The sequence below is a fragment of the Kryptolebias marmoratus genome, linkage group LG16, assembly GCF_001649575.2.
Source record: "Kryptolebias marmoratus isolate JLee-2015 linkage group LG16, ASM164957v2, whole genome shotgun sequence".
NCBI lineage: Eukaryota > Metazoa > Chordata > Actinopteri > Cyprinodontiformes > Rivulidae > Kryptolebias > Kryptolebias marmoratus.
Genome location: NC_051445.1, coordinates 6,555,888 through 6,581,649, shown reverse-complemented (window position 1 = coordinate 6,581,649; position 25,762 = coordinate 6,555,888). Strand labels below are relative to the sequence as shown.

Sequence of the window (25,762 nt, the reverse complement as noted above, 5' to 3'; positions counted from 1 at the left end):
TTCACCAACTTCCTCTAAAATTAGAAGCTTAACTGGTCGTCCTTACTTTTACATTAGTGTGAGTTATTATGCGATTTATTCCAACCTTTTTGTTTGTGTGTTGCTCTAAATATTTGTGCATTTGCAGGAAACCTGTAATATTTTCATTATAACAGCAGTAATGCCTGCTGAATGTCACAAACTCGTCAGAGCCGCGCCGACTGTTCGTTACCTCGTCTTTGCTCCACAGCTGCACTCAGTATAGAAGTCTGGATTCCAACTGTCACCTATCTGAGACGTCTCACTTAGTCTCATCATTCTCCCCTCATCTCTCATAAGCACGGCTAATAAAATGTAAAGATGGGAGATAACACTCCGCTGACTGAGTTTTATTAAGAACATAATGACAATATCGCGGCTGTAATGATCTAAGATGAAGGGCGGAAGTGAGCTGACATCACAGGGAAAACTGTTCTGCTTGCTTTATTTCATTATATTGTTTAAGCTTCCTTATTAGGGACAGGGACAGAGGGAGGGAGCAGCACTGCCGCTGATAAAGCAAGGCAATTTCAGCTGCTGCTACAGCTCCAAATTAGAGTTGTACATCATGCAGCTCCCTCTCTGATACTTCCTAAACTTCTCTTACATCTCCTTTTCCTCCCGGTGTGTGTGTGTGTGTGTGTGTGTGTGTGTGTGTGTGTGTGTGTGTGTGTGTGTGTGTGTGTGTGTGTGTGTGTGAGAGTGTGCAGGGACTCTGTGTGGATGTTTGTCTTCATGTCTCCTGCACTGCGAAGCAGGAGGACTGGCTGTGGTGTGAGAGACAGACAGCGGCTGGAACGGCAGACAACAGCCCCATCTACAGACAGAGACAGGTCAAGGTGTCAGGGACGCTGATATTTTGACGTTTGACTTGCTCAACCCTTCCCTATTTGCTTTGGAATTCAGAATATTAGAAATTTAGCAAGTGGTAAAATGTGTGTGGGTGCTTTTGAATAAAGATACAAATATATTAAAGGTCTAGCATTCTGTGGAATGCATATCACCCGCCACCTTTCAGGCCAGAGTCTTAAATCATCCTGTGATGAGAAGGGATGGAGTTATAGGCGTTTTGGTTAAACCTTGTAAATGACGTTAAGCACGATTATTGGGTACCACAATAAATTTTAGCTCAATATCTGTAAAATTGGCTGACTTATAGCCATGTCTGTGTTTGCCAAGGTTGCTTAGCTGTGCCAGCCATCTTGAATGTGGTTGACTCCAAAAGTCAATCAGCTGTAGAGGTACATCCACTGATTGCTTTCTGAGAGTTTCATTAAAAGCTTTCCACTTCTTCGTGAGCTATTTTGCTAACAGCCAAACAATCATGTACACACAGACATTTAGCAAAAACACGGTCACCTTTGGCAGTGGGCAGTAATAATACTTAAGGTTAGAGCAGATAGAAGCTTTGGTCTTGCCGTCATGCATTATTCGACATCCAGTACTTTGTTTTTTGCTGCAGGAGCAACGACTGCATTTGAAGCTGCTTAACCACCAGACAATTCAGTTCCCTCAAGTGCCATTTATGGATTTAGATTTTGTTTGTGCCTCACTTTATGTGACTATTTTTGTTTTCAGGTTGGGATTTGGCCTCTCTGAAAGGAAAATCATACTTTCTTAAAACACATTTTTGCTGGTGTCACTCCTGCAGATCACAGCATGGAACCATTTATTCACCTTACCATAATTTCTCCTATATTGCAAGAAGTAAAATTACTCATATTCTTGCAACTTTGTATGTTTTAAAGTGCGTTATTGGAGTGCTTTTTTGGCTTTCCACCCAGCATAAAATCTAACCAAACCAGCTCTGCAGTGACCTTCAGATCATCCCAAACACGACCCCGCCTCCGTGGCTGAATATGAAGTGACTTGCAGATCAACAAACCATCAGGCTGACAGGCCTAACCTATCTGCCATTAGCCCGTCGAGATATCACACTTTGCTTTAATTCACCATCTTTCAGAGTGTCACACTTTATATTCCCTGGCATGGGCAGGCTACATGCAGATGCATAATTTAGCTCAAATTAGCGCCTATTTGAGTAAGCATCAAAGCAAGGCGGCTAAGGTTGGAGGAGAGCTTAAGGAACCGCAGGGAAACCATCGACAGGATTAATGCGGGAGATTTTTATAAGAAATTACTGGCTTAATGAAGTGGATAAAAAAGCTGTCAGTGTTTTATTGCATCTAAATTGTGTGGAAGTGGTGTTTAGCTGTCTCGCCTACATCCCACATAATGGCTCGTGACAGTAGCTGTGAGGCTTATTTAACTTAACTGGTGAATAACTTGCATGGCGAAGCTATTCAGACTTGTTTTTAGATGCACAAAAACCAGCAAGAAGGTGCACCCTCCGTTTTTTTTTTTTTATTATTCTTTATAATACAACCTGAAAAAACAGCCGAGTAAAGAAAGCTGACAATTAACACTTCTTCTGAAAAAAGTGTTTGAGAAATAGAAATGTTGTAAGAGTCATTTTCATGGCTAAAAAGGAACAGACACGACCTCCTAATTAACTGGGATGTGAGCTCCTTTTTGTTCAGAAACAACTAGAGAAACTGCAGCTTAAATGCTGAGAGCTGAATGACTAAAGAAGATAAAACTGAGTTGGTAAAACTAAAAGAAGAACACAAAATAAAGGCCTAAAAGAGCAATATGGTGCCTACACGGAGCAAAAGATCGAACTTAAACTTGCTAAATACTAAACGTAAAAGGTCAACTATAAGATAAAAGTAACAAAAGATGAAGTTAAAGCTAAATGTTTCAAAAAGCTAAATAAAGGTTAAAAAATATCAAAAGGCTAACTAAAAGCTACAAGTAGCCGAATGGTAGCTAAAAGCAGATTTCAAAGAGAATGTTTATGAAAGAATGGAAGAGATCTCAATGTACTTCTATGTGGAAAACATTTGTAACTAAAGATATTTTTAAAAGCAGAAGTCACTTCAGCCTTCTTGTGAGGGAGCTGATCGTTTTATGAATGGCTAAAACAGCACAAAGACAAAAACAATAACGTGAACGTTGACTCAGAGCTCAAACTGTTAGTTTATTCTGTTGACCTTTTTGTGACACAGATCAAAAAAAAACTGAGCTTCTTATAGTTCTGGTCCTGTTTTAGGAGCTAAAACAACTGATCCGTGAGTCGGTTCGAGGTCCCACAGCTGAGGAGAAAAATCAATCATTCTGGAGGGTATTTGAGCAGTCCGGCAGCGCCACCTTGTGTTTGTTTGCAATTTTGCCTTCTGTAAGAAAAAAGGTCATTTATGTGCTGATAGTTATTTCAGAAAGAAAAGCATTTTGTTTCTTATGGTGCTGTAATCATGTGTCACGATTCTGATGTGCATCAATAAACAGGTAATTACTGCTCGGGTGACTGATGAAGACCGGCTGAATGAAATGTGTTCAGGAACAGAGCTGACAGAAACACACACATCCTGGATTTTATCTGTAAAGTAAATTAAAATGAGAGAAAAAGCCGCGATGCATTTGACTGAACATCACGTGATCCCAGTCGTGCAAACGAACACAAAAAGACAGAAATAAATGTGTGATTTAATGGCATTAAAAATGAAATTTGGTCCTTTTTTTTCTCCAAATGCATCTCTTTATTTTTCACATTTGATTACAATGAGCAGTGTTACAGCTGAGATCAACACACGTTAACACACGGATGTAAACATGCTTGGAATGAGTAGTTCATGTTCTTGTGAACCTTTGTGGTCAGAACTCAAACAAACAAACAAAAAAATTTAATAATTTTGAGCAGGACTGAAAGTGCAGGGTGACACACATGCAAAGTTGTAATCTGTTAAAATGATAACCCCACATCTTTATCAGTCCCGCACCCTTAATGTTTGTCCTCAGATTAAATCGTGGCATATTTTAAATGATTCCTTTAATCATTTGGCAGTGCTTTAACAAAGACTAGCTTCAACTGTCCAGCCAAACTTTTCTGTATAACCTTCGCAAAGCCAAAAAAAAAGAAAAATAAAAAGTTAGATTTAATGGAGCACACAGAGAAAACTTACTTTCACTGATTGAAAAGAGTTTAATTACGCTGAGCTGCTGTTATCAAGATGAAACGTTTCCTAAGTGAACGGTCCTTCGCTGCAGACAAGAAGCCCAGGCTGGGATTACAACAAAACCTTTTTATTGAAACTCGCGCGCACGCACACACACTTATACCCACAGACACACACACCAATGTTAGGTGGACAGCACAATCCCTGCTCAGTTTGCTCACACACCCTTCACAAGTGAAACCAAACAGTGAGTTGTGCGCAGCATTCGGTTACAGTGAGGCGAGCGGCGGTGAGAGAAAGCTGACGCCGCCATCAAGCTTTTTTCTACGTAAGGCCATCTCTGAACGCGTGTGGGCTGGGACTGGACAGGCAGCCCCCTCTTTCTCAGCACAGAAGTGGTCGGGTTCATCACTAGACGGAATCACAGTTTGTCCAGCAGAGGTCAGAATGGGTCGGGGTGGGGGGGGTTTGTGGGGGTTTTTTTCCCCTTCCTCCTCACATTGTTCAAATAAGAAGAACCAGCAGCTAATCGTCACAGCCTCCGACTGCTTTAGAAAAGAAAGAAGCCGAACCTTTTCCTGTTCAGGAGCAGTTTCTCACCTTCCACACAGCCAACACGATGCTTTTCATTCCCCTAAAACAGAAGCCCAGATTCTTCCTCCTCCTCCTCCTCCTCCTCCTCCAGGCTTTTCAGAGCTTTAGGTGCTGGGAGCGAGGGGATTGTGACCGGTGTACTAGTGAGCCCCAGTGTTGTAGTCTCTCCTCGACAGGCTCCCTGATGATTCCTCTCCTCCACCTTTTTATTGTCATTTTTGGGTATCTGGCGTTGGCGATTAGACGGTGTTGCGCGGCGTGCCGTTCAGAGCGACGGCCTTGTTGCAGGGCGAGCCCACCGCCTGCGGGCCGAGCGGTCGCTGAGCAGAAACACCCACCTCAAACACCTCGTGGATGGCCTTCCGGAAACAGTGGAAGTTGTAGTCTATTAACCCTGGGGAGAAAAAAGAAAAAGATACGTTCTCATTAAGTATTCAACAAACGCACGAGTTCCTAAAACGCTGCAACTACCCATGTTCTATTCTAGGGAAAATGTTTTAAAAAGCTGACAAAAAAGTCTGACTAACAAGTGCTCATTACACTGAGTCATTATTTATGTAACAAAAGCTAAGATTCAGCAGAAGTGCCTGAAAAGTAAGTCTATCACATGACTGAACCACCTTTAGCACCAAGAACATGAAAGTATAAGAAATGTATCTGACCTGAGCGGCTCGTGGTGCTTTAAGGAAACTTTGTCTCGCTCTTCTTTACACTGTTGCTTCTGCTCAGTTCTTCAAAGTGTGGACAAATACATGAACAACCAGTTCTGGTTCTATACTTCAAAACAGAGCCGTACGCATTGTGACCAAAACGACCTGCAAGCGCAAACTGAATGACTGAAAATGGATTCATCGCAGAGTTTGATCTCGTACCGAAGCGTCAGACGGTCGTCGCTACAAGTCGCAACACATCAGGTCTGAGGTCATGAGAGGATTTCCAGAAAGAAAATCAGGTTTAAAAATGATTGTTCAATACCTTTGTTGTGATGTTTGTTAGGAGAGATAAAACGTGTTGTTAAAAGTCAGTTCAAAAGATATATAATGGTGGTTTTTAACATTGTCCTTTTTTTTTTTGCCTTTTTTTTTTTTGAGTCGGAGGCTGAAAAGTTTGAAAACCACTGCTTTAAAGTTACAAGACTTGGTGCATTTTAAAACAACTCACATTATGTGTAAAGCAATAAAGAAATAAACTGCAAATTCCCAAATATTGTTTGAAAAGAAAGAATACTTTTGACATTAGAGGAAAACTGACCTTTATTAGAACTCATGAGACTCTGTGTTTGGGGTAAAGATGTAATTCTGTCTTTTTTTTTGACGGTGATGAACAGAAAAAACGTAAAACAATAATTAAGTTTAACACAAGTTTTAAAGTAGTGCCATAAATAAATGTGGAGAGACAAAGAAGTCAGAACCTTAGTTCCTGTTGTTCTGCTGGTTCTGTTCTGTTATTTGACTGCATTTCAACACCTGGATTCTTTTTAGCTTCAGTTAATCCGGGTCAGCTGCTGCGTCACAGACCGTCATCCTGTTACCCTCAACTGTCAGGCTGATGTCCTCACATCTGACTCTAAAACACTTTGGTGCAGCAAAAAGTCACCAAACCAACCAACCTAGTCTGCAAACTCTCAGATGTAGCTTTTAGGTTTATTTTTTTTTTACAGTTTATTGAGCGCTGTATGATCTGTGTGGTCATTTCTTTAAATATTTCCCTTCAACTTTCTGATGGTTTTCCTTCTTGTTGCCGTGTTAACGCCCACCTGAATGCTCAGGACCAGGAAACTGATAAATGTCTTCCTTTTATAAAGAAAACCTTTCCTGAAAAGGGTAAAATAAGAGCGCTGCGAAGCATTTACTGAACAGTAACAAGATACAGCTGCAGATATCAGCCTGAGATCCAGTCGACTTCATTTTAATAAATAACAATTTCACTTTAAGTCTTTTACTGGCTTATACTGAAGATATCAGCTTGCGTTCCTTGTTTCAGTGCAGAAGTGCTCCCGTATGCTCTGCAGACATGTCCGTGCACACTTACCTTTGCGCTCAAAGCTCTCCTCTCTCAGGATGCAGACGAGAGCGAGGAACTTGGTGACCTCCTTGAGGTACAGCACAGTGGTGTTGTTGAGCTTGATGATGGCCATGGACTCTTTGTCGTAGGCGCTGCCGCTGCCGTCCTCCCTCAGGCTGGCGAAACAAAACACAGGAAGGTCATCTAAAGAGAGGAGCTGATCTGCGGCTCGTCTGTGAAGTCATTATTACTCGTTACTTCAGTTAACAAGGATGAACTTCCCAGCGTAAAGCCTTAACTAATCATAGAGATGAAGGGTTTACATTTTATGTACCTTACTCTTTCAGATCTTATCTCCAAACAGCACGGACCGTGTTTCTCGCTCCTTAAGGTTTTTATTTTTCCATCTCTACGCAAAGGCAGCTCTACGATAAAACAAACAACGCACGCACCCATAGATGCAGGAGACGTCGATAACCACGTCGATCATATCGCAGCAGAGTTCATAGGACTGCATGTCGACGGGGGAGCTGTCTGTGGCGATGTAGATCTTACTGACAACATCAAACAGGAAGGCCTTCTCGATCCCTGAATTCTGTCAGCAACACAAAGAAAGAAGGAAAATCAATGAAACCAAAAAAAGAAAGAGGAAAAACAATGAACACTGCAATCAGTTAAAATAGTCATTTGTTATTAAAGCAGGTGTGTCACAAGTGGAAGTTTGAAGTATTTTGGACTGAACTTCACTAAAACTACAGATTAGTGGGTTTTGGACTAATAATTTGAGCTGAAAGAGTTGCAAAGTTCCCGCCTCCTTTTTAGGAACCAACACCTCCATTACGACTGTTGGTGAATGAAACTCCTGATATGTTTGTCAAGAAAACTGCTTCAAATAATAATACAGCTTTGTTTTAAAGCTTTCAAATGCCGCAACATTATCACTGTCAGTCAACGATCAGCAGCGTTATGCAAAAATAACTTTAGAAATATGGATTGAAGTTCATCAGATTGAAGAAACGTGGTCTGATGTGTCATAAACTGAAACCTCAGATGATGTATTTCTCACTCTCGTCGTGTTTTTCCTTTAATAAGTTGCTTTATTTTACCATGCTGTCTGTCAGTCAGTCATGAGTGGATGTTACAGTAAATTAAACTGTTATTATTGGTTTAAAACTACTCCAACACAAATAAAGGATCGCAGAAGGTAGAAAATAATAAGCTTTGAAAATGATTCTTCATAAGTACATATTTATTTATTCAGCTTTAAGCAAAAGAAAAAGGGAGAAAAAACAAGAGACTGACAGTTTTTATAAAAGTTAGGGTTAAAAATAAGGTACAATCTTACCCCACACACATAAGGAGACAGTAAAGATCATTTCTAAAGGAGCAGTGTCTAAAAATGTACTGAAAAAAACAGCTTTAAGGCCTCGGGCTGTTGTTTACTTACAGAAATGAAGATATTTAGGAGGTTCTCCAAAGTGGGAAGCTGCGGGATGAGTTTCTGCACCACTTTGCTGAAGGCCTCAAATATAGAGTGGTCATATATACTCGTCAAGTAGAAGCTAGATGACACACACGCACACACACACACACAAAAAGGAAGTGAATAAGCAAATACTCAGAGCCACTTCCTTTAAAATGCATCTGAAACCAGGTAAAAAAAATAATAAAAATCTGTCATAAGATCACAAGACAAACAGGTGCTAGAATGAAAAACCTGAAGTAAAACAATTAAAGTGGCACAAAAACTGAAATCATCTGAGTGCAAAACCCAGAGCTCATGACTTATGGACTTTAGTTACAGAAATAAAAAGTCTGAGGAAGAGTCTGTTGTTTGTAAAAATATATAAATTATTCAACTTTGGAGACTAGTTTCAGTATTTTTTCAGTAAGACAAGAAACACAAACCAAAGACTGGATGTAAACTTCATTTCCACATCCAATGTAGTTTGTTTTTCCTCTGACTTAAAGTTAAATTTATTACACCTCTGGTGTTTGTTTCTTTAAAGTTCATATCACTTAGTGGAGGTCAGCAGAGAAGCGCAAATACTCACAAATCTACACTACGAACTTTCAGAATCTGCTGTCACTGAAGCCACAACTATGCCACCAAACCTTTCTGTACATGAGTACAAAACAACGTTCAAATCCAAGAAACTCCTCAGAATCCAAATCAAACTGTAAAAAGGGCTTCGAACATTTGGTACGAGCTCATCACTGCGCTTCAGCTGGAAATAATCTGAGCACTTCCTCATACAGAAAAAAGGTTTCACTACAGGAAGTTAATTACTGAAGCAGGTTGAGCGAGATGGAGTCTTTAGAAAGGTAAATTCTCATCTGTAACATTTTTAGCATCACATGAGCCCCATGACTTGCTAAAAGAAAACCAAAAAAGGAAAAGTCAGTCAGCAGAAGAGACAGAAGCAGATAAGTGTTGATCAGTTCTAATATTTCTACTTCTTTAGCAGTGAAAAAAACAGTGAAAAAAGTCCACATACACCAAACTTTAGTCTGATTTTTGAGATTTATCCATGCATCACGTAACAAGGATACTAAAAAGTTAAAAAACAAGAAAACTTGTGCTCATACAAATATCCTTCTTTAGAGCTAAAGTATCAACATATATTTTTCTTCTCCAGCCTTGAGATGCTCAGATTTTAAAGAAAACGTACCTGAGATGCAGCTTCTCTAAACTTGCGTCTGCCAGATGGTCGTTGGCTCTCTGATGGATGTCTCTCTGCGTTTCGATCTTGTGGTCGTCTGACAAGCCGTCCACTTTGTGGATAAACACCTCGAAGTTGATCTCCGGATTGACCCTGTAGGCCTGTGACACGGTGTGGTGGAGCCGATCCAGAGCCTCCACGTAGTCGTCCTGCAGCAGAGCAGAGGAGGAGAGAAGAGGCCGAAACAATCAAGACAAACTTCACAGCAGCTTCACAGCGACGGCACCCTCCTGCACCGAGCCGCAGCCTGGGGACAAATTCAGATCTGCTGCAAAACAAGCTGCACCGTGATCAACAACCTCACCCTGCTGCACCTCGACTACAAATAAACACTGGGATCTGATCAGCTGTGGCTCATATTGAACCAGAGATTAGTTCTTGAAAGCTTTTAGGGCGGTGAGGAGAGCACACTGATAAAAGCCACGTTATTTATCTGAGCCACTCTGGCTGCTCGTCACACAGAGCAGATTACCAACGAGCAAAACAAGAAGACGATTTACTGTCAGGAAGCTCTGTGTGTGTGTGTGTGTGTGTGTGTGTGTGTGTGTGCGCGCGCGCATGTTCCGGTGTCTGTGCAATACCAACATATCTCATGAACCAATGAACAAGTTTTATAACACTTTCAGGAAACACTCACCGGATGTACATCTACAACTGATTAACTTTTAGAATCAATCCGATTTAAGATGGCCGCCAACACGAAAATGGCTAAAGCTCAGCCAGATTAACAAAGAGCGATCTAAAACTCAAAGTGTTAGAAGCTGAGAGCCTTTCACAACACATCCTATGAGCGGGACATCTCCTAATATTGTGCAAGACATGCGCTTAAAGTTACTTTTAAAGTTTGCCAAAAACAGATAAAACTTCTTCTCATGAGATAATCTTAGTGAAACATAGGGCTGCATGAAATTAAAACGAAAAAACTTCTGATGTGCAACATTATTGCTTCATATTGCAATGGAAATACCAAGTGTGATAAACCCACATTTTCCTCACTTTCATCTAAACCCGGTGTGGGCATCAAGGCCAGGGAGAGTCCATCAGATTGACCAAATATATTGTCAGCAGGACATGAATGCATGGTACCTGAAATATAACGGTCTATGATCTATTGCAGACCTTTGCAATATTTCTTCAGCACTCAGGGATGTGATGACGATAAATATGTGATATATTGTGCAGCCCTTCGACAAAAGTTAGGCCTTTAATTTCTAATCTGTCTTTGTTAAAGAAAAATCTGCTCATCAGCCAAAGAACCTTGAGTTTACTGAGGACAGCTGAAAAGGATTAGTCATCCGACTGCGTCAGATGACTAAATCCGCGTTTCTTCTCTTCACCTGAGCGTCGATGACGAATATGAGAGCCCCGGTTCCTCTGAAGATCATCGCGTAGTCGAAGGTGGGGTCGAAGAAGTCGACCTGGCCGGGGAAGTCCCAGATCTGGAAGTTGACGAAGGAGCTGCTGGAGATGTCGTCCTTGTAGATCTTGTTGGTGCTCTCCAGAAACAACGTCTCGTTGGGGGACATTTTGTGGAAAACGACCTGGAATCAGGGAACGTGGGTACATATAAGATAAAATAAAATACTGACTACAGCTGACAGTTTAATGAATTACACCCACCCATGAGCCGAAGCTAAATAAGCCTAAAGATGATAATGAGGAAATACTTTTTTAAATTCCTACCAGAACTCCAACTAAAGACTCACAGTTTACACAAAACTGACTGATTATTAGGTAACCCAGAGTCAGGACTGCACCGTTCATTTTCTAATGATGACTCAACAAGTTTGGCTATTTTTAAATCAAATCTGCTGCTTTGGGTTTGATCACAATTTGCTTTTCATGTAATATTTATTTTAGTATCTACAAACGCCCACACAACGGTTTCAGAAATCCTGTTCATAAAGGAAGGAAAAGTTAAGCATGACTGAAACTTCCTTCACTTATTGCGCAACACTTAAAGAAATTAAAGCTTTTACTATTTAATTTGTTAATATTAATTAAAAAAAACAAATAGTATATCCCTGTCGGACAAGAAATGTAATTTTTCTCCCCTTCAAATCTGATTAAATATGATTTTATATCATTTCAGAGCTTCGAAGTGTTTTTTAGGTTTTAGAAAGTTAGATTTCACAACAATAAAGTTTCTTCTTATTTTAAAAAAGCTGTATAAGATTTAATGTTTAGTAACGCCATGATCGACTCAGTATTTTAGTTTATTTTAATGAATTTTAGTTAATGTGTATTTAACGCCATGGTGCCCCTGGGAGTTTTCAATTTCCCTCCGGCATCAAGAAAACCATTTTTAAATGGTGGTATCTGTTTTAATTAGTTAATACAACGCATTAGAATAAGCCCCTAAATTAAGCACAAGTATTTTAAAACATTTCAACACTTATTGCACAGACAGTGATGGAGTTTGCTTAATCTGAATCAATAAATCCTGCTGCGGTTTTCATGGAAAAGAATGTGACAACACTGCTGTGTTTGCCTCGACTGCAGCACAACTGTGTCATTCGAATGTCACGTGCCAAACAAAGGGGAGAAGGGCAAAACACTGCAGACTCACTCATCTGATGCAAGACGTCACCGCGACAGCGACAACAATCAAGCCAGGGAATAATCAGACTTTTGGAGCCATCTGTAGACGCACTGGGAGGAGGCTGGAGTAGATTTGGTTCCACTCTGAATCAACAGAAGTGGGCCTCAAAGACCACAGGCTGATGAAGCAGCAGAAAGCCGAATCACATGTTCCTCAGCCTGAACTGAAAGCTCACACGGAAACATTAATCTTAGATTTGAGGGGTTGTGGATTACAGCAGCCGGCACAAGCTGAGAAAAGTAGGTCTGACTTTTTATTATCTCCCGCCCCCAAAAAAATGAGGGCGGCGATGTTTTTGCCCGTGTCTGAGTGTTTGTTTGTCTGTAGCGTCATGAACTCTAATGAAACTCGTAATAATCACTGGCTTGATGCCTACAAATGAGTCATCCATTCAAGATGGCCACCACAGCTTCAACTTTGTCACTTTTACAAATATTGAGCTAAAACTTGTCGTGGTAGTAGCCGAGAGTCCTCCCCAACAGATGACATGTAACCTCACAACACGGCACGAGATCGTGTTTGCATAGAGTTATTTTCAACGTTCGACCAAAACGAGGAGGACTTGTGAAGACATGAAAGACGGTGGGCGATATGCATTCCTTTTGAGGAAAGCCAGGCCTTCAGCTCACGTTTGGTTCCTCCCTCTTATCATGTCAGGCTGCACACTTTCTTGAGTTCCAACATAAATAATAAAATATCATGAAGGGAACAGCAGCATGTTTATCTATTATTCAACCACCGAGTCCGCCTGAAGGGGAGGTTTTAGGCAGGAAAGAATCACACCAAAAAAAAAAGAAGGGGAACCACAAACTATTACTATTATTATTGAATAAATCCCAAAACTGTTCATTCTGAGTGAACCCACTGAATGAGAGTGGATTGGAAACTTTATTAGAAACTTGTTGGCAACAGAAAAGAAAGGGTCCAGCTAATTTATCAACAAAGTCCTGTTTTCTACACAGTAACCCCAGCAGTGGGTTCAAACTAACAAAAAGAAAAAAAGAAAACAAAAAGGAAGGATGTTGACAGACGCTGGAGGTGTTGTAATGATTTTAAACCAGGTTACAGGTGTGGTCTGGTCATATGGCTGACATGTTGGAACGGTCACGTGTTTAGGTACATGTCCACCTGGTTAATAATTACCAGCAGCAGATTATTAGAGCCCAGTTCTCCCTCTCCCCTGCTGCTGATTGATTGATTAATTGATCACCGACGACATTTTGACCAAAGAAGAAGAAGAAGGCCTACCTTCTGTATGGATGATTTGCCGCTTCGCCTCAGACCCATGAGCAGGATCCTCGGTTTGCTGTCGGATGCGCTCGGGCTCTCCTCGATGTCGGCCTCCTCATCCTCCCCGTAACCGAAATCTTTGGGGAAGGAGTCCGTCACCCCGTAGCTGTCAGGCAGCTGTTCCTCGTACTGAATCGACATTTTGACCTAAACGACGGTCGCTTTCCTCTCTCTCCCCCCCACCCCCCAGTTTCCCCCCAGTTTCCCCCCCTCCGTTTAGCCGTTACTCACCACGCCCGTGTCGGTGCCAGACGGCGGGCACGCCAGCAACAACAAATAATGTCCGGCAGTGAAAATAGTTTGTCAATATCGCCCGAGCTTCTTGGAAACACAGAGCGTGATCCCACACATTTCCCTAGGATTTCCTCTCACTCTTCGCCCCGCCCCCAGCTCCGATTCGCTGTGACGATTACATCACGCGGAGCGATTGGCTGATGCCCCTGTCGATCTACTGAGGTCTAACTCCGTCACATGACTAGTACTCAGACTTGTTTTGTGAACAGTCAGTTCAGAAGGAAACAAACGCCTTTGTTCACGCAACAGTTTGAAGCTGAGCCGAGTTGCCTGCGCGTTTTTACGTTTTGTTGTTGTTGTTATTTTATTTACAAAAATGAAAAGATTATGAAGGGTTTTTGAACACGGTAATTATGTTATATTTGATGTTACCGGCAGATGGCGATAGAGAGACACCACAGCGAACTTGAGACTTTCACTGTTGATCAAAAATGTGGGAAATAAATAATAGGAACTGAAAACATGTATAATCCATGACATAGGATTAGCTAAAATTTAATTTCCTGAAGTAACTATTTGTTATTTTTAGTTTTACTTGGAAAAAATATGTAAGTCATAAACGCCGGAGCTAAAAGCTGCTTCTTGAGATCGTTGACGGTTTTACGTGAAGCTCCTGAAGGCGGCACTGAGCAGTGTCTTGAAGGCGGCGTTAAAACGAAAGTTAACTTCTCCAACCCGGCAGTTTTACTTGCTTTTCTGAAGAAGATACTCCCATATTCGGCGTTTTATAAATATATATATTAAACATACTGACAGCTTTACACCTGGAAACACTATGGCGCATCATAGAGTAAGTATATTTCTTGTGTTTTTTAATGTTATTAAGAAACTGGTACGTGTCTAATAACCAAAGCTAATGGTGTTATTTTGACCAGCTGCGAAAGTTCAGGTTTGCATTAACAAATAAACTGTAATTATATGAACTTATCAAACTACAGCTATTGCTTGCATAATGTTTTATTGTGTATGTTATTTAAGGCTGGTCGCATTTCTGTGTAAAAAAAAATATATATATATAATAATTTGATTTAACAGTGTTAATATTTGTACATGTTTTATTCCTGCAGGCTTCAGACTCCAAGAGAGAGCAGTTTCGAAGATATTTAGAGAAAACTGGTGTTGTTGACAGTCTCACCTGTGGTATTATACTTTTTTTAATCTTTTTTCTTTCTGCTGGGGTTAATGACTAATAAGAAAAACAGATCATTTAACCAGAAACTACATGTTTTTTATGTGGTTCCTCCAACACAGCTGATTTAAATAATGAGCTGACCTAATCATTTAAATCAGGTGTGTTGAAACCATAAATATAACCGAAACAAGCAGGTCAGATTGGGGAAAATCAAAGCATTATGACACCAAAGTCACCTATTTAAAAACTGGAATATGTTTTTAAATATGATCTCAATGAATCAAAAGCCCCTTGCAGAAATGTTGTCTAATAAACACTCTGTTAGCCGAATGGGTTTATTTAAAATCATTTCAACTAAGTGCATAAATTGGTCATTATCTTTGTTGCTCTTTTCTGTTTGAAAGTTGTGATTTTTTTTAACTATTTTTTTCTCATTTGTTTGCAGTTTTTGTGTCCCTGTATGAACAACAAGAAAAGCCCGCCAACGCTTTAGAGTATCCTTTCAGAGTCCACCTCCCGACTTGATTTAAACCTGGCTTGTTTTGTTCTTTTTCAGCAATAGTTTATTGTAGATTCTTTAGCCGTCCCCTCTCAGATACGTTAAGGAACATCTCGGCGCTGTGGGGCAGATTTCAGACACCGAGGCCCTGCAGCAGGAGGTGATGGACCTGAGGCAGAAATGTGCACGTCTGATGGAGGAAAACAAGGATCTCAAAGCAAGGGTAGTGTCTCTTTTTTTGTTTTAATTACATTTAAAATTAAAGGCTGCTGCTAAGATCGTCTAATGGTGGGATGGGACAGAGTTGTAGCCATTCTGGTCAAACCTTTGGAAATGATGTTATGCACATCTCATGAGATGTGTTGAGGACGACTCTCAGCTACTACCACACCAAACTGTAGTTCAGTATTAGAATAATAATACAAGTTATGGCCATCTTGAATTGGATTAACTCCAAAAATCAGTCATTTTGTAGATGCCAACCCAGTGAGTTTCAGTAAAGTCTGTCATGTTGATCATGAGGTATTTTGCTAACAGAGTTGACTCCAGTAGTTAAAGTTTTAAAACCTGATCTGATTGGATCAGCCAGCTTTCAGAGTATAAGCTGGAGATGAGTCTCGGCTACAAACTCGTCAAATTTTAGCTCAATGTCTGTAAAATTGACGGAGTTGTAGCCATTTGCAGCTGATCGGCAAACTTCTACTTTTTCACCAACACAACCCACAAAGAAGCACAGTTTAATTCACTACATACTGAGGAATATATTTATCTGCTGATGAGTCGTTTTCTGATCCGATCCAAAAGATAGAGTTTTCTTCAGACAGATGTGTGTCAGAGCTGCTGAGGAGCAAAGAGACAAACCAAGCTGCCCTCAGTACTTCCTGTCAAAGGGACAAGCTGTTTTTAAGGATTAGGTTTACAATAAATTATTGTAACTTGTGAAAAAGGAGTTCAGTGGATGGAAATAAAATCCACTTAACTTGTAAATAAAACCTGTTTTGGGTCATTTCTCATCAGGGATCAGAACGGCACTCTTTATTCTCCAGATGTTTTTGTTTGTCTTAAATCTCTTAATGAATCCAGATGTTTTCTCTCCGCAGTTGCAGCAGCACGAACCTGGATCTGAGGACGGAGGCACGGCGAAGTAAAGCTCAGCAGCACTTTGGGTTAAAACATCTATTTGTTTACAAAAAAAAAAAAAGTTGTTTTGAATTTAAAATCAGGGCAATGCTGTAAAGTGAAAGCCTAAACCATTTTACGTGGCTGCTGTGTTTTTGTAAATCTTAGTTTCTTCTTTGTTTCTTACGATCTAACTTATTCTGTATATGTTTGTATATAATTTTCTTGTTCACCTAAACTTTATTAAAGTTAGTTCTCAACAGACTGGGACTTCTTTTGTTTAACAGAAGCCCTTTTTATTTTTATTTTCACATTCGGCTCAGATTGTGTGAGATTTAGACAGACTTTTGTTTTCCAAGACTCAGTTTTAGTACGCAGTTGTTAAAAGGTTTAAAAAGGTTTAATTTTCCCTTCTGATTGTTGTTGAATCACTGACAGCAGTTTGTTGATCTTGTTTATTGAAATTTTGCAGATTATTTTTGTGGTTCTCATCTCAAAGATTCTTACATGACTTCAGATATTTTTCTTTAAGACAGAAGCGTGATTAAAGACCAGATGAGGTTTTTTTCTTGTTTTTGTTTTAAACATTGGGAGACAAAAAACCAAAGTCAAACGTATCTAAATACATTAAGTCGTACATGTTGCTGTCGGTGAGGACAACACTGTTCTGTTTGCTGCTCCTTGAAAATTTAAGCTGCGCAAAAAAAAATTTTCTTCAACTTCAGCTCTAACCTGTAAATTATGACGAGATCAAATGTCGCTGCAAATAAAACACAAATTGCTCTTAGTAGGTAACTGAAGTACAAAAACACATTTAAAAGTCAAGTATGAGATGTGATTATGCACAAATAAAACCAATTCTTTCTCAACAGGAAGTATTTTGAGGTGTACTGTGTAGTTGGTTGTATACATTCAAACTGCAACACAAAACACTTCACTGGTAAAAATAAAGAAATATTCCACTGATTCTGACATTTTGTGTATAAAACACAGCTTGGTATTGAAGTCTGTGATTCTGTTTAATGTTGGAAAAGTAGCTAAAAGACAAAATTTGATATAAATCTGTCATAATTGAAAGGTACTCATTGGAATGCCATGAAGACCGTTCAGTTAATTAAGAAACAAAATCCACACTATTTTATTCTAATATGAATAGTTAATGTGTTTGCATTAAAAAATTTTAACGGCTGCCAATTACATGTTCATTTATCTACAGAAGCAGCTGAAGTGACTGAAAATAGGTCAACCACTGTGACGTTCATGGAAGAGCTATTGAGTAAAGTATGTAGATAAGTGTTTTGTTTACATTAGGTGCGTACCTGCATTGCAGAATTTAAAATCAACATATGTGGAAAACTACTGCAGTGAACTCTTTAAACTGCATATAGTTAATTTACAGTGATTGCCAGAAGAGACTAAAACATCCTTTTGTGTTTGTGATTTCTAAAATATTTCACATAATCAGCTTGGGAGGTAAATACAAACAGATGTTGGGTGTGAGAGCTAGTTTGGGTGCAAAATGCCAAACCAAAATCCCAAATGGATGTTTTGAAATTCCACGTTCAAGGTGTAATTCCACATAACCACAGTTAAAGTCTGTTCAGTCTACAGATTTCAGCTGTCCGATTTTCTGCTCAGCTGCTCCTTATTAAAGTAATTAGGTTTTAATGCACTTGACACACATTTTCTTCCATTTACAAACTCTTAACTGCACGTTTGTGATGCTCATTTTATCTTTAAATCCTCAGTAAAATAAGCTGTAGAGCGACACAACATATCTAAACATTTTTGCCAAAAAAAAAATCTAAACTTAGATAGTTTTACTCATCTCATGTAATCATGACAATCTTTTTTCTAACCTTTTGTTCTGTCAGACAAACAGGGTTAAAATGTCTTCATTTAAAGATGTTAAATCGGCAAATTGTGAAACAACCTGTTAAATTGAAAAGCACCTGCTGCCTCTAAATGTATGAGTTACAGGCACCACTAAAAAAAGGTAATAATTCTGAAAAACATTTATAGGACAAAAGTCACAGTTTTGTTCCATTACTGTCAGAAAAAAACTTGACAAAACACTAGAATAAACAGTAAACTTTATTAAAATAATAAAAACTAAAAGAGAGTCCTTTGGTTGGTTTTCAGCTGCTCGATTTCCTGGAAGTAGATCGTTTCAGAAGAAATTGTAACATTTACAGAAAAACTTTTCATTCAAACGTTTCATACAGTGAAAATATTCTACCAGTCACACAAATTGAACAAAAAGTTAAAACAGCTGGTCAGTCCAAGTTCTCACATATGTCCTCCTGACTACCAGTAGGTCAGATGTGTCCTCCGTGGAGGACATTTATAAACCTGAACGTCTCCCACCCACTGCATACAACTGAATGGACTCCTTACGCCATCTGCAGAGGACACTCAGGGCGTTTCAATGAGGGCTAATTACCTTCCAAAGATTGAGGAATTTTAAAACAATTGTGATTGAACATTTTTTCCTGGTAGTCAGGAGGTCAAGAGACATTTTATCAATACTGCATAAGAGCATCATTCATGAAACATGGAAACAGCAGATAAGGAAGTAAATCTTATTAACTAAATATTTTATATGCAAAGAAAAACTAGTAGAAGCAGTCAGTGACTAGACATCATAAAAAGTAATAAAAAAAATAAATGCTCTCAACAAAACATCTATAATGTAATGGCAAAAATCTTATTTTGAGTAAAAGAAACTAAACAGCACAAAAAGTGAAATTTCTGTTCGGCTGATTATTTCTGTGTAGCGATGCTTCCTGTCGATAAATCTTATAATAATAGAAAACCTGTTTATTTCCCTTAAATGATGCCACTTTTATTAGAAAATGCGTCTGTGGGTTAAGCGCAACCAAAACACTCAACTCTGCTGCTCAACCCAAAATGCATTTTTCTCACAAATGTGGTGCCATTTTGGGGGGGAATAAAAGGCTTTCCAACGGCATAAGATTTATTGCTATGAAGTATTGCTACAACAAAGAAATATTCAACCAGACAAATTTCTTTGCTTTTTGTGCTAAATTTATTTTAAAGGTACATTTTGTCTAAAATGTCTGCAGTGCTGCAGATTGCCTGTAGGGGGCAATCTTTTGCTTACACACACACACACACACAACACAAGCTTTTTAAAATTGACCTAAAAACAAACCACAAGTCAGAAATTCAGCAAGTCCCTGAGGAGCAACCTTTCTCTGAAATCCAGCTTCCTGAGTGACACAACGGAGCTTTTTAAACGCCCTGTGGTGCTGGAGAGATGAAGATGTTGAAGATGACAGCAAAGATTAAAAAAATGACGTAGCCCACTATACAGATCCAGAATCGCGGGTCTTTTAGCAGCTTACTGTCGTAAGCGCTGAAGAAGACGTAGCCGATGGTCATACCGGCAATAATTCCTCCAAAATGAGCCACAAACGACACCTGAAGGAGGAAAAAAACCAGGACAGGTTTCATAGTCAAGACCCCAAACTGAACTACTGGAAATGTGACTCAAAAATCCCATCGGACCAGTTTAACAAACACATCTAACTGGTACTGAAGGAGGAGGAGGTGGGAAGCCAGAAGCAGGTGGGTGGAGGAGAGGAGAAGTCGTGTTTTTTTAAGAGGATGTCAACTGGTTTCAAATGAAACCATGAAGCGAATCACGTTCAGAGTTCTTCGAAAAGAAGATTTGAGTTTGAAAAGACATCAGCGCGAGTCTGCACACAGAGACAAGTCCCAGCTAGTTTATTTTTTTCTGAGCTGCTGAAGCCACAGCTTACCTGTAAACCCTCCTCATGGCTGATAAATCTTCTGTAAAAGGCAAACCCAAAATCCGTGCCGACTGGAAACAGAGAGCTGCGTTAAAATCATTCCAAAATGTGTCAAAAATAAACAATAAATAGGCAAGCCAACCCACCAATGACTATTATGACGAGGATTCGAAACACTCCGAGAAGAGGAATCATCTCCCGGAAATTCTGCCACATAAAGAAATTAGGATTTCAAGATTAACCAAAAACTTCCCACGGAAACATTCTGAAACATTTGTACAATAGAATTTCCCATAAAAAAGGAATTTGATTCAAATTAAGAAGTAGCATTTTTTGCAGGCTGCTGTTCGACACAAAGACGTCACAAAATCTGTCAGAGCTCAAAGTGATGACTCTCAGCTACTACCACCCCAGATTTTAAATCACTATCTGCAAACCTGACTGTATATTACAAGTCTTTAGTCCTGATGGTTTCTTAAACGGTGAGTTCTGATGATACAAATTTAACTTTAATGATAACTACGAACATGTCAAATAAGATCTCTTATTAAATTAAACCTTTTTCCAGAAACTCTTTTTACAAATATCACCAGGATGAGCGTACGACCCCTCAGTTAGGCTGTGTGTAAACTCACCACCACTGCGTTCATGAAGTATCCTCCGAGCAGGGCATAAACGCCCCCGGATGCGCCGACCAAAGCACTGAAAGGATCAAAGATGGAGCTGGCCAAAGAGCCTGGTGGTTTAAAAGCCAGAGTAATTATCAGCAGGAAGTAGAACTCAAACACAGGCAGGAAAAAATAACTTCAAGGCGGCTTCATGCCAAGCGTTTGGTTTAAAGCTCGAGTCCCGTTACTGGAGAGAAGAAGTGAAAGGAACATCGACGGCGGCGTTCACCTGCGAGGACCCCGGCCATGTAAACCATCCCCACTTCAAATCCCTTGTGGACCAGTTCCAGCGGGATGCCCAGCAGGAGCTGCATCAGCAGGTTGCCCACAATGTGCTCCACACTGCAGAACCACAGCGACACGCCAAAACATGAAGGTGCACAAAAAAACCAAACCGAATAAACACAGTTTGTGTCCCAGGCTGAAACCCGTGAGTCCACAGGACCGATTCAGACCTTTCTACAGGGTTTATATTCATGGTCAGCCACTCACACCATCATCATCATCATCATCACCAACAGTCTACAGCACAGATAAATCAGCTTCTTGTCTCAACAGGACAAGAAACTCCTTCTTAGTTTTGTTCGTTGGTTTTCTTTCCACTTAAATAAAGTTTGAATAAACATCCCAACCCTCAACTTTTCAAAAGATCCAGTTTTTCCGTTGGTTATTGCTGTTCCTCTTTATTAATGCAGTTTATCAGTTTGTTTGGTTTTTTCCTTTGTTGTTTTCTAAATCATGTACACCAGTGGTTCTCAAAGCTGGGGTCATGACCCCACTGTGGGTCACAAAACACTAAGTTGGGGGTCCTGAGATGCTCTCCAGACAGCAAACAAAAATAAAGAAAAAATACACGTTCTAGCAAATGTTCTTTATAATTATTTAAAGTTATTCTTTAAAATAGTCATTTATGGAGAAAGCATGAGTTCACACTGAGTTATCATTATTCCTTTATTTATTTACAGTCTTTGCTGTTGTTATTTTGAGGGTCAGAAGCTGAAAAGTTCAGGAATTATTGTGCAAAAGTCATAAGTCGTTCCTCATTTCTTTATATTTGCTTCCAAGGAACCAGAGTTTTTGTAATCTTTTAAAGCGGTTTCGATCAGTAGTTCTCCATGCTTCCTGCAGGTCTTTGGAAGTTAACACATGGTCTGTGTTCTTAGAGATGCAGATGATTCAGACGCTGACTATCCGGTTTTACGTAATATCCTAACTTTAAAACTTGCGTGAGGCAAGAAAGCTTCCTGAAGTGATGCAGGAAACAGGTGAAATGGTTACAAACGAGAAAGAGTTAAATCAGCAGCGCCATGATTCACACTTTAAAGAGTCTGTGGGTGTTTTTCTGCTGACTGAAGCGGTCATCGTGTTTAAAAAGCCTCTGACTTACCCAGCGTGGACAAACATGTAGGAAACAAAGCGCCAGGCCTCCTGTCTCTTCTCAGGCTTGTAGGTGAAACGGCTTTCCCAAAGGCTTTCGTCCAAAGTCACCCACTGCTTCTGAGGCTTCCACACGGCGTAGTAGATAAACATTCCCAACTACAGGAGAGCAGGGCGTGGACAGAAAATAAAGGCTCAGAGCATCGTTCAGTTGTAAGAGATTAAAAAATTAACAGGAATGGAACTAAATTCTAACAACAGCAGTAGGTGGAGATTAAACATCCTCATGTTGCAAAAGAACCTAATAATTTATTGTAAACTCATCAAATATCAAAGTATTTGCAGGCATTTAAAAGCAGTGGCACTAAAAAGGGTTCATCCTGAGATAAGAGCGACAGTCTGCATGCAAATCTCACATTAACACGGACGAAGTGGGGAAACAGACTATTCTTTTGAGTAAAACTGCTTTTATATTCTGAGACGTATGGTTTTCAATTAGTGGTAGATTTCAAAAGCATGTAATATTGATTTCAACCCAAGTCATCATCATTACAGACAGACTGGGAGCCTCATCGAGCATCGTGATGAAAACTAAACATCAGTTTGCTGCATTTTGTTGTCGTGGGTTCTTCACCAACAGTGAGACTCCAAAGGATTTCTAGGTATGAAAACATGTCTCCAGTGAAGAATCCGATCAGCTGCAACACAAGCATGAACTTAGTTTACAGATGAAGAATGAAGAATATGTGGAAAGACCAGACATACACGTTTGCAGACTTTAAGCCTGATCTGATGAGAAAAGACCACAAAACTGCATTAAAAACTCTAAAATTATATTCTGTCTTTATAAAGTCTGTATTTCAATGAATCCCCTCTGACTACATTATAACAGATGCACTTCTGTACTCGGGTCTAAAGTCAAAAGGCTCTGTGGCTTTCTGTTTACACATTCAAGCCAAAGCTTTTCCCTCCAGTTAGAGGAATAAACTCTTCGCCATCTGACTAAAAACGTTCTCACAGAACGCTCCTGGTTTTAGTCTCTGTGGGAGGAGGCTACACTTGATGAGTCAGGACGTTCAGAGAAGAAAGACGGAAAAACAGAAGTGAAAGCTCAGCGAGGTTCTGGAGCTCCTCAGTCTGAAAATCACATTTATATCTAAACGGGTTTTACTGTGAGGTTGTCATCCCCCGCCCTGAACACCAGCAGAGTAAACTTAAATGAATCTAACCATCAGCTGGAACAAAGACTGAACGGTTCAGTCCTCCTACAGTCATGACCTACCTCTACAATACTGATGAGGATGATGAAGATGGGGGGCGGGCAGCAGTTGGCACGTTCCAGGTAGACGTTCCGGGACTTTTCTGGAAGCATCCACTTGGAGACGATACGCTGGAACCTCCCGCAGCGCCCCTCGTCTCCCTCGTCTCCCTCGTCTCCCTCCTCTTCTCTGGCCCCCCTCAACGCCTCCCCCTGCTCCTCGTCCATTTCCATCATCGCTGCACAGCGAAGGGTTAATCTGAAGCGAACGAAGGGACGGCTAATGTGAGGCGATGAACAATAACATGAACACGGATATGGAAAAGGCTGGAGCACATATGATCTGCTGCTCGTCAGTCATTCTGTGGATGACTCTCAGCTACGACCACACCTGCTGAAGTCAGCCCTGTTTGTCTGTTAGCAAAATGTCTCATGAACCTGTGGACAAATTTTAACGAAACTTACAGGAAGTAGAGTAAAACACTAGCTAAAGAAAGCAAAATGTGAGCTAAAAACCCAAAGCTACGCTCGCTAAAACCTAAACCAGCAAAAGGCGAGATAACGGTGTCAGAAAGGCTTTCTGGAAGGTAAAAGTTGCAAAAGGGTAGCTAAAAGTATCAAAACCATTTCTAAAAGGTATTCTAGAAGTCATAAAAGGTAAGATAAAACCTAAAGCATCAAAAGGCAAACTAGAAGCTTAACGTAGAAAATGACAACAATAAAACTGAAGCAGATTTTAAAAACATCAATTTTTGAATGAACTGAGGAGATCTGAATTAATTTCTATGGAGGAAATATTTGTACATAAAGTTAAATCTTTTGAAAAATTACAAAAACCAAAAGTAATAGCACCCATTTCCTGAATGAGCTGTTTGGTCTGTGAATGACCTAAAATAGCAGAACGTGTGCAGCAGCAGTTAGTTAAAACTTACAGATAATAAATAAAAACCTGGAAGACAATAACAGCGGGAATTCTGCACTCACATTTCTTAATTTTATATTCAGTGAAGCATCAAATAAGCAGAATAAAACTGCATTAATATCAGTTTAAATCTGTTTAATGGATGGTTTCAGAGGAAACAGATTGTAGGATTGATTGTTTAAACTAGAATATATGTTATAGTATAATATATGTTTAACCTTTTCTGTAAACCATTTGTAAAAGCTTATATGTCTGTCCGTGCAGACACCAGGACAGGACTTGTCTCTTAGTGTTTTTCCATGAAGCTGGAGCTGAAACGCAGCGTTTCCTGTTTGTTTGCAGCAGATCACCAACATGACGCGGGTCGGTTCTGGATCGGACCAATTAAAGCTCCTTCTGTGGACCGGCACCAGCACAAACAAGGTGAAGTTCGGCTCGACTTACCCGAAGCTGTGGCAGGAGGAGTTCTGTTGGCTCCGGACGGTCAGAACATGAACAGAACCCCGCGGAGCTGCCCGTCCTCCTCCGAACTCCGGCGGGGATAATCAGAGCAGAACTTCCTTCCTCAGAACAAACAGAGCAGTGGTGGTTCCTCTCTTTCCTCTTGGCTCAGATCCAGCCCGAACAGCCCGGAGAAAGGCCCGAGCAGACCCGACATCGACAGACTACCTGTTTGTGCCACACCTGAGGTCGGTGACGTCACGCGGCGGCGCTTCTTCACTGGGAGGAGGGGAGCTCAGCAGAAACATCCCAACTCCACCTGGAACATTAGATATCTAAACTTTAATGTGCAGCTATGAACACATTAAGGTTTCGGCCGTGGATCAGCGATTAGAGAAGTCGGAGGTTCGATTTCACCAGCATGCCCCATGTGGAAGTGTCCGTGGGGAAGACACTGAACCCTTCACTGCCTCTTTGTATGAATGGGATCTAAAGCACTGATTAGACTGATTTATTCAGGTCAGCTTTGCAGAGATGCAGCAGAGAGCTGGATGAATGTGTGAGTGGATGAGGATGAGTGGATGAGGACAGATTGTGTTGTAAAGTGTTTTGAGTGGCCTGATTGGCTAAAGGCTCAGTATAAGTTCAGTCCATTTCCCATTTATATTGATAAAATTCCTATTAAGATGTCTGCTTTTCATCACAAGGCCTTTTAGTCGTGGACTCTCATCCGTAAACAGAACTTGTCTTATTTTATATCAACCCAAATCCCTCTTTATACAATGTTAGTTCTATAATAACATTATACATGTGACTCAGTTATTTAACAAAGATGGCCAACGTTTTGGGTCTGTATCATTTGCATGTTGTTCTGGTCACATCCAGATCCAAACCCTCAACAGTTGGCTTTATTATCACCAACAGATACGACTGCAGGCTAAATCTGCTTCTCTACCAACTCCAGAAATGACAATAAATCCACCAAAGCTTTATTTCAAAAGAACATTATTACGGCTCCTTATGTTGTTT

General features: G+C 40.1%; 3 protein-coding genes across 3 annotated transcripts; 1 reads left to right on the top strand and 2 right to left on the bottom strand.

Moving 5' to 3' along the window:
• Nucleotides 1-3,593: 3,593 nt before the first annotated feature.
• Nucleotides 3,594-13,469, bottom strand: rragca (Ras-related GTP binding Ca). Its single transcript, XM_017423792.3, has 7 exons — nt 13,206-13,469; nt 10,693-10,896; nt 9,305-9,504; nt 8,080-8,194; nt 7,085-7,227; nt 6,660-6,808; nt 3,594-5,022 (listed from the first exon to the last, which is right to left on the bottom strand). The coding sequence occupies exons 1-7, from the start codon at nt 13,386-13,388 to the stop codon at nt 4,868-4,870; spliced, it is 1,149 nt and encodes a 382-aa protein (XP_017279281.1). The 5' UTR covers nt 13,389-13,469; the 3' UTR covers nt 3,594-4,867.
• Nucleotides 13,470-13,642: 173 nt separating this feature from the next.
• Nucleotides 13,643-16,555, top strand: LOC108240348 (c-Myc-binding protein-like). The gene is made up of 5 exons (XM_017423742.3): nt 13,643-14,331; nt 14,609-14,681; nt 15,119-15,167; nt 15,269-15,395; nt 16,273-16,555. The coding sequence occupies exons 1-5, from the start codon at nt 14,317-14,319 to the stop codon at nt 16,318-16,320; spliced, it is 312 nt and encodes a 103-aa protein (XP_017279231.1). The 5' UTR covers nt 13,643-14,316; the 3' UTR covers nt 16,321-16,555.
• Nucleotides 16,556-18,367: 1,812 nt separating this feature from the next.
• rhbdl2 (rhomboid, veinlet-like 2 (Drosophila)) lies at nt 18,368-24,998 on the bottom strand. Its single transcript, XM_017423691.3, has 8 exons — nt 24,737-24,998; nt 23,395-23,629; nt 22,123-22,271; nt 20,965-21,077; nt 20,703-20,803; nt 20,214-20,274; nt 20,077-20,138; nt 18,368-19,735 (listed from the first exon to the last, which is right to left on the bottom strand). The coding sequence occupies exons 2-8, from the start codon at nt 23,605-23,607 to the stop codon at nt 19,547-19,549; spliced, it is 888 nt and encodes a 295-aa protein (XP_017279180.1). The 5' UTR covers nt 23,608-23,629; nt 24,737-24,998; the 3' UTR covers nt 18,368-19,546.
• Nucleotides 24,999-25,762: the final 764 nt, after the last annotated feature.